General features: G+C 49.1%; 2 protein-coding genes across 2 annotated transcripts in view; one reads left to right on the forward strand and one right to left on the reverse strand.

The window, feature by feature from the left end:
- Positions 1 to 5825, reverse strand: part of SOX13 (SRY-box transcription factor 13) — a 42955-nt gene extending 37130 nt beyond the window's left edge. Inside the window, exon 1 of the mRNA XM_082432612.1 lies at positions 5256 to 5825. The gene's annotated coding sequence lies outside the window, so the exon portion shown is untranslated. The remainder of the gene's footprint in view (positions 1 to 5255) is intronic.
- Positions 2965 to 16223, forward strand: part of LOC309645582 (uncharacterized protein) — a gene marked incomplete at its 5' end in the record, with an annotated part of 84841 nt that continues 71582 nt past the window's right edge. The window contains 3 exons of the mRNA XM_082430871.1: positions 2965 to 3117; positions 3992 to 4166; positions 5129 to 12998. Coding sequence (XP_082286997.1) covers positions 2965 to 3117; positions 3992 to 4166; positions 5129 to 6213 — 1413 coding nt within the window. The 3' untranslated portion in view covers positions 6214 to 12998. The remainder of the gene's footprint in view (positions 3118 to 3991; positions 4167 to 5128; positions 12999 to 16223) is intronic.

Raw genomic sequence — 16223 nt, forward strand, 5'->3', positions numbered from 1 at the left:
TGTCACTCTGGACAGAAACCTGCTCCTAGGAGAGCCACAAGGGCCTTCACCATCATAAGGCTTGAGCAGGGGCGGTCTCAGGGGTCTCTGGCTAGGCCCATGGATGTAACAGGCACTCAGCTGAAGTGAATGCCCCATCCACCCTACTCCACCCCTCTCTTAGGAGAGAATTACCATATCACTGCTTCTTAGAGAAAGTATTTGAATTTTTAAAAGGAACAGAGTCACTCCTGATCAGAGAAGCTGGCAGAGGCTGAAGGTGGCCCTGCTGAGCTGGCCTGTAACAAATCTCCTAATTGAGTCTTCCCAAGGAGCTGGAAGGAGGACTAAGGAAGGGGCAGTCACCCAAAGAAGGGGTTCTTTGTCACCCAGCCAAAGAACCCCATCCAGGGCATGCCTTCTTGCTTGGGAGTAGGGAGATAGGGAGATGACAGGAGATATGAAAGCAACCCTCCATGGGTCCTGGTTCCCCGCGTGGTGACAGGCACCGTTACAGCCTTCCTGGCTAACATATCCAGGTTCCAGGAAGAGGACTAGCAAAGGGTGAGGACTGCAGCGAGTTCAGGCAGGAGTGAGCCCTCTTAAGCAAACACAGAGCACAAAAATAATTCCCATTCAAAGCACGATTTACTGTGGGCCTGGCCAGGCCTTTCCAGCACAGAGCCCTTTTCAAACACTCAGCTTCACCCCTGAATAAGGCTGGGGAAGGGGGCGTGCGGGCACAGCTGCATTTGAATTCCACTTTTTCCAGTGGCATCAGCTTCCTGGTGACCTACTCAGGGAGCTGCCCAACAAGGGCCAATCTCAAAGACCCCCAGAGAAGAGAAAACCTGTGTAGAATCAGGTGTCAGCCCCTCAAGGATAGGAACACCTAGATCCTCTGGAGGAGCAGGCCTCGCTCAAGCAAACACTTGTCTGGCAACAGCAAACCCAGACCCTTACCATTCATGGAGCACTGCTGCAGACTTAATCAGACGTGAGCCTCCCAAATTCTAAGAGATAAGTATTGCTGTTGCCCCATTTCATAGATGGGGAAATGGAGGCTCAGAGATGTTATGTGATGAACATCTCTCCTGGCTCTAAATCCTTCTTATTGTATATATCACGTTGCCCTGAATCTGCTAATTATCATAGTAGCAAAATTTTCAGGATGGGGCTCTCCCTATTAGGAGGAAAGATGGAAATAAGGATGTGGATAAAACTCAAGACATTTCCAAAGCCAAGGAAGGCAGCACTGGAAATTGTCTGTCACCATTACTGATCCCAGCATTGCTGACTACAAAATCTGAGCTGGGGGTGGAATGCCCTCTCTAGGCAAGAGCAGTGCGTCGTGTTAGGCAACGGTGTGCTAGTGAGACCTGTTGGCTCTACCTCCAGAATGATCTCCCATCGGCCTGCCTTATCCAAGTCATCATCTCAGCTCAGAATCAGCCTCCTAGCCAGCCTCTCTTCTTCCATTCCTGCTCCCCTTCAAACTATTCTTTATGTAGTAGCTGAAGCAATGTCTCTTTTTCACATTTTTCCCCACTTATAAAAGTAATTCATGACCATTGTAGAAGATTGGAAAAATCAACAGAAGACAAAGGAGAAAATAACAATCACCCATACATCCAGTGTCCAGAATTAACTTCTGTAAACACTGAGGCAGCCATCTAGTCTTCCATCTATGTAGGTGCATGATGGACGTGCATGTACATATCATTGTCTTTCCAAAATTGGTACTATAATAACAGTTTTAGATTTTTTTAAAAACTTTTTATTACATACATTTTCCAGGCTTAAGCTATTCTTTTTTAACTATGCTTTCTGGTTTGGGGGTTTTTTTTGGCATAGTTGATACATGCACATGGTACTACATTTGGAAAGGACAAAAGAATCTACATTGAAAACACCATCTTTCCTTCATCCCATCCCTCAGCCACCATTTCCCTCCCCTGGGGCAACTCTGATTACCAAATAAGCTGGTTTTTGTCTTGTGTACCAAATAATCTTTTAAAATCATAAAGCAGATCATGTCACTCCCCTCCTTAAAACTCTCCAATGGCTTCCCATGGCCCTGGCTGTAAAATCCAGGCTCCTAACCAGGTCCCGTGTGACCAGGCTCTGGCCCTCCTGGCTTCTCCAGTCTCCCTCTCCAGCCCCACTGTTACTGCCAACCCTGTTCTGGCTGCGGGGATTTTTCTTTTGCTGTTCCCTCTGCCTGGAATCCCCTTCCTTCAGGTCTTTGTGCAGTTGGCTCCTTCTCATCCTTCAGGCCTAGACTGAGCTAGTCTCTCCCCAGGGCAGGTTTCACTGGCCTCACCATCTAGGACCTCCCCTGCCTGTCCCCACACATACATTGTCTATCACATCACCGTGTCATATTTCTGAAAATCACATAGGATCTAATATTGTCTTGGTTACTTATTTCACGTTATTTATTGCCAGTCTCCTCCCTCTAGAAAGAAGGCTCTCTGAAGGCAGGCACACTACCTGTCTTGGTCACCCTTGAAGCCCTACTGCCTAGCACAGGGCCTGGCACATAATAGGAGCTCAACAAATTTCTGTTAAAGGGATGAATGAGGGTGACTGCAATGCTGGTTCTCATCACTGAGAGCCCACTTGCAGGATCTCCAAGCTCCAAGAACCAATCTCCTGGCCATCCTCTCCAATGACTGGGGATGGGGTTAGAGGGTCAGAGAAAAGAGAGAGAGGAGCCCACTGTCCAAGGCAGTGTGGGTGGGCAGCAGCTGCCTGCTCTTCCTCACTGTCACACAGCTTACCCCTTACTTGTGTTGTGCATTTGCAGGGTCCAGAATCAGACAAGGAGCTTATGACCAACCCAAATTCCTAGTAAACACTCCAATTGCAAGTGGAAAGTTGAAGGTGAAACTTTTGCCCCTTATCCCAAATCCCACATCCAGTCTGCCCAGGCAGCTGGGATATTCCAGGTTCCCAAGTGAGCCCCAGCAGCAGGCAACACAGATGCCACCTCAGGAGCAGAGCTCCCCCTGGAACAGCCTCAGCCCATCCCACCTGATTCTTCCCCAGGGCCGCAGACACTGGGGCTCCTCTCTCCATGAATTCACCCAGCCCCAGAGACACAAATGCGCATCCAATCCTGAGCCAGCAGCCCAGGTCAGGACACTCCTGGGGATATGCTTCCTTTCTGGGGCCTGATTTCCACTGAGAACACTACAGTTGGGCCAAGATTTATTTTTAAGAATGAGGAAAAGGAGGGAATAAAATGCCTTTCACAAAAGTTGTAAAGGGAGGGAAGAAGAGAGGAAGGAGAAAAAGAAAAAGAAAAAATACTTCACAAGATGCAACTATGCAAGGAGTAGGGAGGTGCTAAAATCAGGAAAGGGTGTGAAGAAGTGTGAGGTTTCTTCCTTCCCAGAAGTAGACAATTATTATAATTGATTAAATGAGCACAACCCCAAAATGCTCTTCTGGGGTCTGTACAAAGTCAGTTAAGTAATAATGGCAATAACAGGTCACATTTCTCCAGCACTTACTATATGCCAGGTACTGTCGTATGAGCTTCACTTTATTAAGAAAACCCCATGAAGTAGGTACTGTTCACATTAAACCCATTTCACAGACGAGCAAGCAGATACAGAGCAGTAAGATTAAACTTCTCAAGATCATGTCTCCAGTGGCAGTATCTGGGATCCAACTCCAGAGCCCTGTCTCTTAACCTCTAAGCTAGGCTTGCAGTGGTCCAACTACCATCCTGGCATTCATACCTTCCAAACCAGTATCCCTTAACTGATCATTAGATGACCGTTTCAAAGCTGTGGGCATAACTCTGACCATTTTGCATAGGGGAAAATCTAGAAAAGTTAAGGGACTCGCCCAAGCTCACACTGTCCATAGATGGGAAATTAGGACCAAAGTATGCTGAACCCCAGCATCTCGAGCGCCACTCCCCAAGGGCGCACAGTGGAAAGCAGGGTCTCTGGAAACTCCGCCCAGAGCAGCAGCATCTTCTCTGGCTGTCTTTCGCCAGACCCCTTCAAGCGCCAGCGCCAAGGCGCCCTGCCCGGAAATTCCCAGAGTCAAAGCAAACTTCCCAGGAAAACTCCTCGGCTTCCTCCTAGCCCTTGTCACGGAGGCGGCTGCCAAGAGCGCCGCTGGAGTCCTTGCAGCTGCCGTCGGCCCTCCAGGGCTGGAGGCCGCCGCTCGTGCGCTCGGGGTCCTCCCGGAAAGGTCCAGGGCTGAAGTTCAAAATTCACTTCCCGCCCAGGCCCAGCTCGCGGCTCCGCCCGGCACTCTCCGGCAACCCCCACGTCTCTTGCCCTCCCCAGCTCCAGTTAAGTAATGGAGCACCTCCAGACTGGAAGACCAGGCGGGCAGATGGGAGAATCCCGCGGGCGATCCCTGCGCGTCTGGGGACTGAAAGCAGCCGGCGCGCACGTGTGTGTGTACATGTACGTGTGTGTGTGTGTGTGTGTGTGTGCATGTACGTGTGTGTGTGTGTGTTTACGCACAGAACGCGCGGGGTGGGAAAACAATGGCGAGCCGCTGGGAACAGAGCGACTAGCCCCCTTCCCACCTCCCTACCTCCCTACTCCCAGACACATTTGCTTTTGCAGAGAGACAGGGATGAAAAGATTCACCTCCGACATCCAAAGGCAGGAGGTGGAGGGGTGGTAAGAAGACGGCTAGGGTGGGAGGAGAAAGGGGGGTGAAACTGGAGCAGCCGGAGCAGAAAACAAACAGGATGCAGCGCCCGGCTGGTCCGCTGGGAAACGAACCTGGAAGGGTGAGAGGGGCTGCGTGGCTGGTCCCCGGCACCCCACACAACCAGGGCAAGGGTAGATCCGCGCCTCGGTGCGGGCACCGGAGCCCCAAGCCGGACGCGCACTGGTCGCCTCGGCTTCCCGCTGGGAAATCCTTGAACTGGGCGCACAGACGGGCTGGTGAGAAAGACCTAGTGCCCCCGGCCGGTGGGCGAGAAGCGGCCGTGGGGGGGGGGGCACCCCAAGCCCGGCTCGTGTGGTGCGCACACAGACACAGACACCCACGGCCTTACCAGGTTGCCACCCCTCTCCACAAGGACCCGGGTCTGCCCGCGAACAGACGCCACCGCCGGAGTAGTGAGGGGTAGGTGGGGGTCCGTTCCTTTTTGAAAAACTTTGCAAAGGATGGAAACTCGCAGAGAAGAGAGCCGGCGTGTGCCCAGAAACGCGAGGTCGCGAGTGTCAAAACTTCGGAGGGCTGGAGAGGGGGGCGCGGCGGCGCGCTCCGGGCACCGAGGGGGGCGCACTTACTACTCAGCCGGGCGCTGGGCTCGCGGCTCGCGGCTCCGCGCTCCTGCTCCTCCTCCGTCCGGGTCCTCGCGCTGGCAGCCTGGGCTTCCCGCTCACATGCCCCGGCGACGCTACGAACGGGCGCGCGGGGCTGGGGCGGCTGGGCTGGGAGGAGGCACGCCCCCAGCCTTCGGCCGGGGAGTCGCTCGGGACTCGTGGCGACCCCGGGTTCGCACCCCACTACTGGCCGCCGTCCCAGGCAGAGAGCTCGGTTCCGGCCGGGCGGCGCCCTCCGCCGAGCCAGGTCGCTCTCTGCACTCTGCCCTCTGCCCTCAGCTCGCGGCCGTCTCCCTGCCTTCCGCGGTCCTGCTCCCTGACTCGCCGGTTGCTGCGCCGGCCCGCCCGGCTCTCCCGCTCCGCGCTCAGCGCCTCGGCTCGGTCCCAAATCAGGGCCTCGGAGGCTGACCGCTGCGCCCCAGGTTCAGACCCGGACTCGCGGCTCCGGGGCCGGGGTTCCAGGACCCGCACTCATACAGTTCAGTTCCAAGCCGGGACTGGGAGCAGGGCGCTCGTTGCTCGCTGCTGCGAGGCGACTCCACAGCCTCAGAGGAGAAAGAGGGAGGGAGACAGAGAGCGGGCAGGGGGAGGAGGAGGGAGGAGGAGGGAGGAAGGGTGGGGAGATGGAGAAGGAGGGAGGGGCAGAGAGTTCCCTCCTCCTCCCTGCAGCCAGGTCCCTCCAGGCATCAACAGCCGGAATCCTCTGTTGGAAAGGAAAGAGCTGAGGTTCCTGGGCGGCGGAGATGGGTGGAGGTGGAGTGAGGGGATGGAAAGAATAGAAGAAAGAGGTGGATTCTGCCCACTCTCACTGCCCAGGTATGAGGTCGTTATAGAGTATCTTCGCTCCTTAGAGCAAGACCCAAGAAGTTGTCAATCCAACTCCCAGTCTCCTAACCCCTCCAGACAGATAACCTGGATTTAGGGTTTCTTAAAAACCCTGTTTCAGAACCTCCCTTAGGAACCTGATTCCACCTGCAGCTAGACTGCTACCTGGTGTGTCAGACCACTCCCTACTCCTGTCATTTTGCACTCTCTCAAGTCTTTTATTTTTTTTCCCTGACCTGTTCGATATGGCGAGGTGTGGGAGGGATTCCTTTAAATCAATGTATTTATTAAATGGCCATGCCTGGCCCAAATGAGTGCTGGGGATACCAGGATGAATGAGAAATGCCCTGCCCTTTCTGGAAGGAGACAGGTAGTGAACACATGATTACAGTGAAGTGGAAGAGTGCTGAGATCAGCCAGGCACATGGGGCATGGGGACCATCAAGGGCACTAGGGTCTGGGACAGAGATCAGAGTCTTCTTGGGGGAGGTGTCATCTGAACTGCATCTTGGAAAGTAGAGCAGATTAAAGGCGTGGCAATCCTGGATCTGCAAATAACACGTGCCCACAGTGCAGGTGGCCAGCATCTCAGCAGGTGATGGTCAGCCAGGCTCTAAGACTTTCTGAGGCTTTGGATTTCATCATTCCCCACCACCTTCCTTGGCTAACTTGTCTTATTCATCTTTTAGGCCTCAGCCCAGATATATACTCTTCCAGAGCCTTTCTTGATGGCCAAATCTGGGTCAGGTACCCCACCTATGTATGGGCTTGGGAAGCCCCCCCCAGTCATAGATAGTATATGGTGACTGTTCATTTGTCTGACTCCCCAGTAAGCACCACAAGGGAAGGGATGTGTCTCTCTGGCTCACTGTTAGATCCCTTATGTTTAGCCAGGTCTTGGCAAAGAACAGATCCTTGATAAATATTTGTCGATCAATTGCTTGATTGAAGAGAATCAATCAGTCACTGAGGAATTCTAAGCAGGGCCTCTGATGAGATCAGTCTAACTGAAGGCAGGGAGGCCAGTGACCAGACAATGGCGGTAACCAGGGTAAAAATAATGTGGGCCTGAGCTGGGGGTAAGGAAGATGGAAAGGAGGAAACAGGTGGGGGTAAGGAGGCGAGGGAAGTCAACATTAACTCTTCAGAGTCCGGCTTTTGGACGAATGTGGATGAAGCCCTTTCAGAAACTATGAAGCCAGGTGCCACCAAGCCTTTCCTCCTCCCAGCCAGCATACCTGTGTTTTCCATATGTCGGGCTGTTTTCTCTGGCCCCTGTTCAGCTTCAGTGGGCAGTCTCATGGATCCCTCCTTGTAGCTATCCTTAGCTGTGGCAAATTGAGACAGGAAGAAAGGAGAGGTGGGAAGTGGGCTTTCCTCTCTCCAATATCCCCGCCCACTATATCTTACTTCATTGGTGTCCACCCTTCCCAATCACTGCCACTTGAATTGGGATCTTTATAGTACCTGCCTACTGTGTCTTAGGCACAGTACTATTTTCATATATAACATCTATTTGTACCTTATCCCAACTCTGTGAGGGTGGTATCATTATCCCCCTTTAGGTAAGAAAAATGAAGCTCAAAGTCATAGCCAGTAAGTGATGGGAGGAAGTTATTTGACTCTGAAGATTCTAGGTCTTTCTATACTACCACACTATTTCCTGGGAACGCCAAACTTACACATTTAACCACTCCCTCCTTAAAACACTTCAGGATTCCACACTCTCCTGAATTTCTTCTGACCTCGCTGGTTGCCCTTTCTCAGCCTCCCTTGTTTATATTTATTCCTCCACCGTTGTCTCCAGGTGGGTGTGTCCTGTGGGCTCTCCTGTACCCCATTTTCCTTTCTCTCTACTTTCTCTCCCTGGGTGAAATTTTAACTGTTTCCATAACTTTAAATACAAATGAGGCACTGATGATTCTCCCAATTTTTTATTAAGTCTCCAGGACTGTCTAATGTACTTTGGACCCATGTATCCAACCATACACTTGACATTTCTACCCAAGGACTCACAGACATCCTAAACTTAACATATTCAGAATTGAACCTATAACCACCCCCCAAGCCTGTTTATACCCTGTACCATCTTTCCCATCTCAGCAAATCGTACCACCACCTACCCAGTGGCTTGAGCCTAAAACCTAGGAGTCATCTTTGATTCCTTCTTTCTGATCTAATCTACTTAGTGAGTGCTGTTGATCTGTCTCCAAAAATATATTCCAATCTATTTACTTCTCTGTCTTCACTGTCCCCACCCTAGCCCAGGCCATCATCATCTCTCAGCTAGACTACCACAGCCTTGCTGCTTCTGAGAACTGAGACTACCTGCAGCCACATAATTTAACTAAGGCTGCTTACATTGACGTGACTTTAATATTTGTTCCAGAAATTTCTTGCCCGGGAAGATAAGACTGTAAACCAGTAAATAACTTCATTATTTGCTTCAGGAACTTCCTGAAAATCAATTTATCTGAACAATAGACTGCTCAAACAGCCCCCTTCTCAGGACAATAGTTTGTTTAACCTGGCAAACCACTAGCTTATCAAACAATTGTTTATTTTTCAAGACCCTCCCCTTGCTGTGTCCTCCAATCCTGAATGGTTATCTCACAAAATTTGCCCAATCCCCATATTAAAGTATCAGCCTTAAACCAGACCTCAAACCCTATAAATATCTCTTTACCTGGAAAGTGCCTCCCCAAACCCTGCCCTTCCCAGAGTGGCTCCATTTCATTCTCTGCTCTCAACACAAATGTCCTTTCCTTCATCTTTCCTCCTTCTCCACCTACAATCATCCCCTACCCCCATCTCCCACCTTTATTCTTCTAGGCCCCATTTTCTGCCTTCATATCACTTACAACAATTGATATTTACTTATTTTATCGGTTTTCTGTTTTCTTGTGCTTTTCTGTTTCCACTTTAGACTGTAGGCTCTGTGAGGAAGAAACTTGTCTGCTCTACTTTCCATTTAATTTCCAGAGCCCATAGGAGATGCTCAAAATATATTTGCTGAAGGAATGACTTTGATTGGCTTCAGTGAGTGTGGTCTCCAATCCACTTCGTGTGGTGGCAAACCTGCTCCTGAGACACTGGTGGGGGCTGCAGTGTCCGGGGATGCTGAGGTTCCCAGCACTGCTTTAACCTCCAAGGTTAGAGACAAAGTGTAAAATGCAAATGCGTGTTGGAGAAGTATAAAAGGATTAAATTCACAGAATCGTGTGAATTGCTTTCCTCACTGTTACAGGAGCAGGGCCTGGGAGAGAAGCTCCAGGAGAGGAAGTGAGCTGAGAGCACATGGAAATCCCTGTCTGGCTGCTTTGCCTGAAGCCCTTCCTGTTTCCCGCAAGACCACCGGCACCTCCCAAGGGCCATTTTCTCTGTGCAGCCTAGAGGAGGGAGCTTGTAGCTTGGGTCAGGGTAGGCCCAGCCTAGCAGAGCTTGTCTGGGCACCAGCTCTTCCTCCTACTGACCGAGGAAGTGCTTTTCTAGATCCCTATAGTCAGACATTTGAGTCAGGATTGAATCAGGAGTATGCGCTCAGGTGGGCCTCGGCTTTCAGAGAAGGCACTCCCAGCTGACGCTGGTGGGCCTCTAACTCAGTTTAACCCAAGTTTTTCCAGAGAGTCACCCTCAGTCTTGATTAGTATGGAAGCTGATCAGGAAGATAACAGGTGGATTCATAGAATGTTTCATTTGCCTATTGGAATCTGAGAATATAAGATCTGGAAGGAATCTCCTCCAGCTCCTCTCTTTGTGCACAGAAAGGAGAGGTACCAAGGCTGGTACTTTATACGTATGATCTCCCTTTTTCTTTAAATTTTTATTTATTTATTTATTTGGCTGCGCCAGGTCTTAGTTGTAGCACGCGGGATCTTCACTGCAGCATGCGGTATCTTCAGTTGTGGCGTGAGAACTCTCAGTTGTGGCATGCATATGGGATCTAGTTTCCTGACCAGGGTTTGAACCCGGGCCCCCTGCATTGGAAGCGCGGAGCCTTAGCCACTGGACCACCAGGGAAGTCCCACGTGATCTCCTTTAATCTCTCAACAACTCTGTGAAGATGGGAACAGTTCCACTTCACAGATGAGGAAAATGATACTCAGAGAGAGGAAGGGAAGTTTCCAAGACCACATAATGAAGGGGCAAGAGTTGACATTTGAATCCAGGTTTCTGGCCCTCAAATCCATGCTTTTTCTACTATACCACCCTGCTTCACTTCTTATGGGGTCCTTAGACTCTGAACCATACAAACTAACACTTGAGTATTATTTAACAGCCTAGATTCTAGCTTAGACCCTAGAAGTAGAAACAGGTCCTTGCTTCTTACGTGACAGTCAGCCTCCTGTCCCCCAAGTGGAGGACTTTCTCCCAAGGAAGGATAGAGGTCTCAACCCATACCACCCCCCGCAACACAATTGCATGTGTGCACACGCAGGGACCCCACTCGGTGCATGTGCTCTTGGGTGCGCTAGTGCTGATGACTTGAGTCCTTTATATATACAAACACATGCACACACACACACGCACGTGCGTGCTTCTAAAACATCTTTGCTCTATTCTTCACACGTGTAGCTACTATGGGGAATCGAGCAGGGGGAAGAGGGCTGGAGTAGTCATTCTCACCTCCAGAACTAGCACGCGTTCTCTCTGTAAATTTAATTACTAGTAGTCCTAAATGCTGGGGATAAAAAGCAGGCCACATGTCTCAATGGTCAACTTGGAATGGGTGCAGTGCAAGGACAGCCACCTCCCTCTGAGAGGGCACCTGCCACACACACACACACACACACACACGCACGCATGCACGCACGCACGCACACACGTGCACGTACACACAATGGTTGTTTTTTTCTTCTTTCTATTCTTTCCCAACCCTTCCTTCAGAGGGGGGCCATTGGGCCCCACCTGAAAAGGCAGCTGATTGAGGGACGGAGTGAAAGAGGTAAAGAGGGTGTCTGCTTCCCGGAAGCCTGGGCAATTTAGAAAATCCTGCTGCAGCCTACTCCTCTTCACCTCCACCCCACCCCGGGGCTTATACTGCCCCACCCCCACCCTCTAACTTTTTTTTTAACTCTCTTTCCTGTCTTGAGGAGACCTAGATCCTCATCCTGGGAGGGACTGGCAACAATTAACAAAGGCACCATGGAGTAAAGACAATTAACAATCCAGAAAAGAGGGGAAAGAGAGGCTTTGTTCTGGTCTCCATGGCAACGGGGGGGAAGAGGGAGGAGGAGGAGGAGAAGGAGAAGGGCCATCCAGAGAGGCTGATACTTTCACTTTCCTTTCATCCCTCCCCTCTCCCGCCCCCTTGGGTTTCTGCCGGGGAGACTGAGGGGATTTTGAAGAGAACAGGACTAGGACAGGCCAAGTCTGCAGGCTGCAGATTCGAGGTGGGTGACTGAGGCTCGTGCCCCAGCTGAGGACTCACTGAGGAATGGAGGCCAGAGGGACAGCCTTGGACCTGAAGCAAAGGCAGGACGTCCTCCCTTCCTCCTCCTTCTCTGAAGGGCTTATCTTGTGCTAAGAACTATACCCAAAGTCTCTGTTCCAGACAGCTCGTGGCCAAAAAGAGCTTGGGTGGCTTGTGCTTCCTTCCTCATCAGAACACAGTGGGAAGTGGGGCGAGGGGCAGGACTGGCCGCCACAAATTACAGGGCCCACTGCAAAATGACACGTGGCGTCTTTGTTCCAAAGTATTAAGAATTCAAGATGGCGATAGCAGAGCATTAAATCAAGCACAGGGCATGTACGGCTGCACAGGTTGAAGGCCCTGGAAGCTGGCCCTGTCAGAAGGCAGCCTGGGGGCTGGGCTCTGCCTGCCTGCTCTGTGAATGTGCGTGTTGAGGGGGGAGGGAGAGAACACTTTGGAGCAAGTCTTTCCTTCCTGGATTTCTATTTCCTCATCCATTAATGAGGAGATTGAACTAGGTGATCTGGGCTAGGTCATCTGTGAGTCAGGGCTTCCTCTTCCCCAGGAGAAGGACTTTCCAGGCTTCTCTCCACTGCACAGAGTTCTGAGCTCCACCTCAGAGAGAAACCAAGTACAGAACACTCATTCCTAAGAGTGGGGTGTTCCAGTGCCCAGCTCTCCAAGGCTTCCCTGCTTGGAAAAGGCAGAAGGCAATGATATACAAGCGCCAAAACCTGACTGGAGATCATTGCTGTGGGTTTGCAGGGAATTAGAAGACACCTTCGATATCACAAGGTGTTTGTAGCCAGAGCAGAAGTGTCTTGGCAGGAGAAGCTAGGCACACCAGCCCAGCCTTGTGGGTGGGCCTCTCCGTTAGGCACAGGAGACTGGCTGCCAGGACATTTCTTGCTCCCAGCAGCCCTAATGTCATGAGACAAAATGGGTAAGGGACTCCAGAGTCTTATCCTTCTCGGGCTCAGCCTTACTTCCCTGTGGGTTCAAGTGAAATAAAGAATATTAATCAGAAATCCAAATCAAGGAGAAAAAAATTCAGCTCCGTCAGAGGCCCCAAACTAGGCAAAAAGTCAAAGATTCTGCTCTCTGCTTTTATCTCTCTGCCTGGAGGGTATCCTCCCAGGAACTCCTTTTAGGGATGCTATTATGGGCCCTTCCCCAAATTATATCCTAGCCCGTAATACTTCAGAATGGGACATATTTGGAGACAGGGCCTTGACAGAGGCAATTAAGTTAAAATGGAGTAATTAGGGTGAGCCCTAATCCAATAGGACTGTTGTCTTTATAAGAAGAGGAAATTTGCATGCAGACACACACAGAGGAAAGACAAGGAGAAGATGGCCACCTCCAAGCCAGGGAGAGAGGGCGGAGACGAATCCTTCCCTTGTGGCCCTCAGAAGGAACCAACTCTGCCAACACCTTGATTGTGGACTTCTAGGCTCCAGAAGTGTGCTGTTTAAGCCACCCGCTCTGTGGTACTTTGTTAGACCAGCCCTAGCAAGTTACTATGGATGCTTAGGGGCTGGGAGGTCTGCACAACCTTGAGGCTGCCTGGGCTCAGAGAATGAGTCTGATGAAGGGGAAGGCTTTTGCACTTGCACTGCAGCACTATTTTAACTTGAAACAGAACTGATCTATTACTCTCTTCCCTCATAGACCGGTCTTTTAAATTTTTTATTTCTTTTGGTATCGGTTTAACACGTTTTATTGTTTTTAATCCCTTTAGTCTTTTATTTTTCTGGTTTTAATGATTTTACTTATCTCAGTCATTTTTAATCTCTGTTTTTTCTTTCTTCTAGATATTTTATACTATTTTCTTTTATCTCATCTTCTAGATTTATTGTGATTGTATTATCTTTTTACTTTCCATCTTCTATTTCTAACCTTTGTCTTACCGTGTCTTTGTTCCATCTTTTAATTTCTTTTGAGTTCATTTGGTTTGTTTTTAGTTCATATTATCACTTTGCCTGCTGCCTTTTTTTTTTTTTTGGAACTGGTCTTACCATCTTTTTATTTCTTCTTAGTTTACTTTATCTTTTTATTGACTGTTGTATTATCTTCCATATTTTACTGTTTTCGGTTCTCTCAGCTTATTAAATGCCGAGGCTGGAAACACAGCCCTCAGGGGAGAGCTGGGAGGCTAACCCAGCCCCCAAGCTGAGGAGGCTGGAGGCTCCACCTCCTTGAGCTGACCCTCCCAGCAATTCCCAATAGATGCCCAGTTTGCTCCAAAGCTAGCTCCTCCCATCTATAAGAATTAATCTGTGTAATATAGGAGACCTTGGGATAAAATTCTCCCTGGAAGATATCAGGTTTGCTTACAGTAATAGCACATTAGAACTGTTGGAAGAGCCTGGCTTTCTCACATCATATGCCCTCAGACTGCTCCATGTGCACTGCATCATCTAGCACTTAACCATCACTAGATGTTACACCAAGGCTGTAAAGAAACCACACTATTTGTAAGGGTGGCTGTGGTGGGTAGGAATTTCACTTCAGGAAGGAATCCCAGCATAACTCCTCAGGTTTGATTTTGACAAGAAACCAAGTTCTCTGGATCCTTGCAACAAAAGTCCTTGGGAAGAGGCACAGTGGAGGGTCTTCTGAAATCCTTACATCTTAGCTGCCTCTCATTCATTCATGTATTTGATAAATATTGAGAACCTACTATGTGCATGAACTGTGCTAGGCAATGATGACAAAGTGAAGCGCAAAAAGAGCTAGGCTCCTTACTGTCATAAAGTTTATCGTCTAATAAAAGTATCTTTACCTATGACTAATCTGATTTGCCCTCCTTCCATGCAAGATTAAAAGAGGTTATTGTGTCAGAGACTGCTAGTTGTCCCACAAGATGTTTTTCTCTTCTAGAATAATACAAGTTTTTGCTGAGAAACTGACTGCCAATCAAAAGGCTGCATTTCCTAGTCTCCCTTGCAGCTAAGCATAGCCATGTGCCTAGGTTCTGTCCTATAGGACCTAAGCAGAAGTGATAATACAACTTCCTGGTGCTGCCCTATAGGACCTACACAAAGTAATACATGCAACTCTCTGGTCATGTCCTTAACAAGAAAGGAAGTAATCTGCCCATTCTTTCTCCCTTTTGCTGGCTGGAAAAGGAAGTATTCTGCCCATTCTTTCTCCCTTATGGTGGCAGGAGCTGTACTAGGTATCTCAGGCCATGAGATGGGGCATTAAAAAAGGAGTCTGGGTCTCTGATACTATAGAGCCCCCATGAAGCTCTGTACAGCTTATTTTTGGAAAATTACAGGAGAGGCTAATAAACCGAGATACTGTGACACTGGCCTTTGTTACAGTAGCTGAATCGGTTCTCTTTAGCATGTAGGTCTCCCCCAAAACTTTCCCTTCTTTTGAGGTGAGCCTGGAATCATGTCCTTCTGAGAAGTTTCAGAGAAGAGTTAGATATATCCCTGCTGGGTTGCTCCTGTAGGCAAGAAAGAGAACCTTTCCTTGTCACCAGGGTGCATGAGGGTGGATGAGCTGCCACATTTCATGACTGTACAAGCCTCCTTGCTGTGTCCTGTTTTCTTGAGTCCTGGAAAAGTAAGCTAGGTCTTAGCTCTTGTTCCCACTTTAAAAATCCTTTTCATGAAAAAACTATGCAAACACAAGAACCTATTCTGTTAAAAACTATCTTTCATCAGAGGAAGCTACGCCAATGACCATACTGACCCCACCCCTCCACCAGCAATGGGATTCCTCTCCAAATTTTCTACTGTTGGCTTAGAACTCCAAGTTGGCCCTTAAAATGTTTACTTTCATGCTCCCCAGTCACACTTTCAGTTACTTCTTCAGCTGTTGGAGCTCCCTGCATCAGCCCAGCCCCTCTGCAGAGGCTGCTGTGAAAGCCTGCAGATTCTTCCACCACTGAAAGCTCAGTAGAATCCTAACACTGTGAATTTAGTCTTGCTTCTACTCAATCAGGTGACAGTAACCCCTTGTATTTGTCTGCTCAGGCTACTGTAACAAGATGCTGTAGACTGGGTGGCCTAAACAACAGAAATTCATTCCTCACAATTCTGGAGGCTGGAAGTCCAAGATCTAGGTGCCAGCTGATTGAATTCCTGATGAGAACTCTCTTCCTGGCTTGTAGGCTGCTGACTTCTCCCTGTATTTGTACTTGGTGAAGAGAGAGAGCTTTCATCTCTCTTCTCTTCCTCTTCTTATAAGAATACTAATTCCCATCATGCAGGCCTACCCTCATGATCTCATCTAGACCTAATTACCTCCCAAAGGCCTCACATCCAAATCACACTGGGGGGTTAGAGCTTCAACATGTGTGTTCTGGGGGGACACAAACATTCAGTCCATAATACCCCTCATCCCTACTCCTTTTTGTCTTCAGTCCTTAAAATAAATTGAGTCATAATCCTGCATAATTCTAAACTGTCAAAGATAATAGTTACATCCTTCCAGAAGATTCCTTGAAGTTGCCTCCTAATATCTAAAGTAGTTCTCCCAGCAAGGGGCTGGATAGGTTTCTCAGTAAAAACTCCTATTACTTTTTTTTTCCTTCCAGTTTTATTGAGATACAGTTGACATACAGCACTTATAAGTTTACGGTGTACAGCATAATGATTTGACTTACGTATGTCATGAAATGATGACCACAAAATTTATTGAACATCCATCATCTCATATAGATACAAAATTAAAGAAAC

This window comes from Balaenoptera physalus (genome assembly GCF_965194825.1).
Source record: "Balaenoptera physalus genome assembly, chromosome: 1".
In the NCBI taxonomy this organism is placed as follows: domain Eukaryota; kingdom Metazoa; phylum Chordata; class Mammalia; order Artiodactyla; family Balaenopteridae; genus Balaenoptera; species Balaenoptera physalus.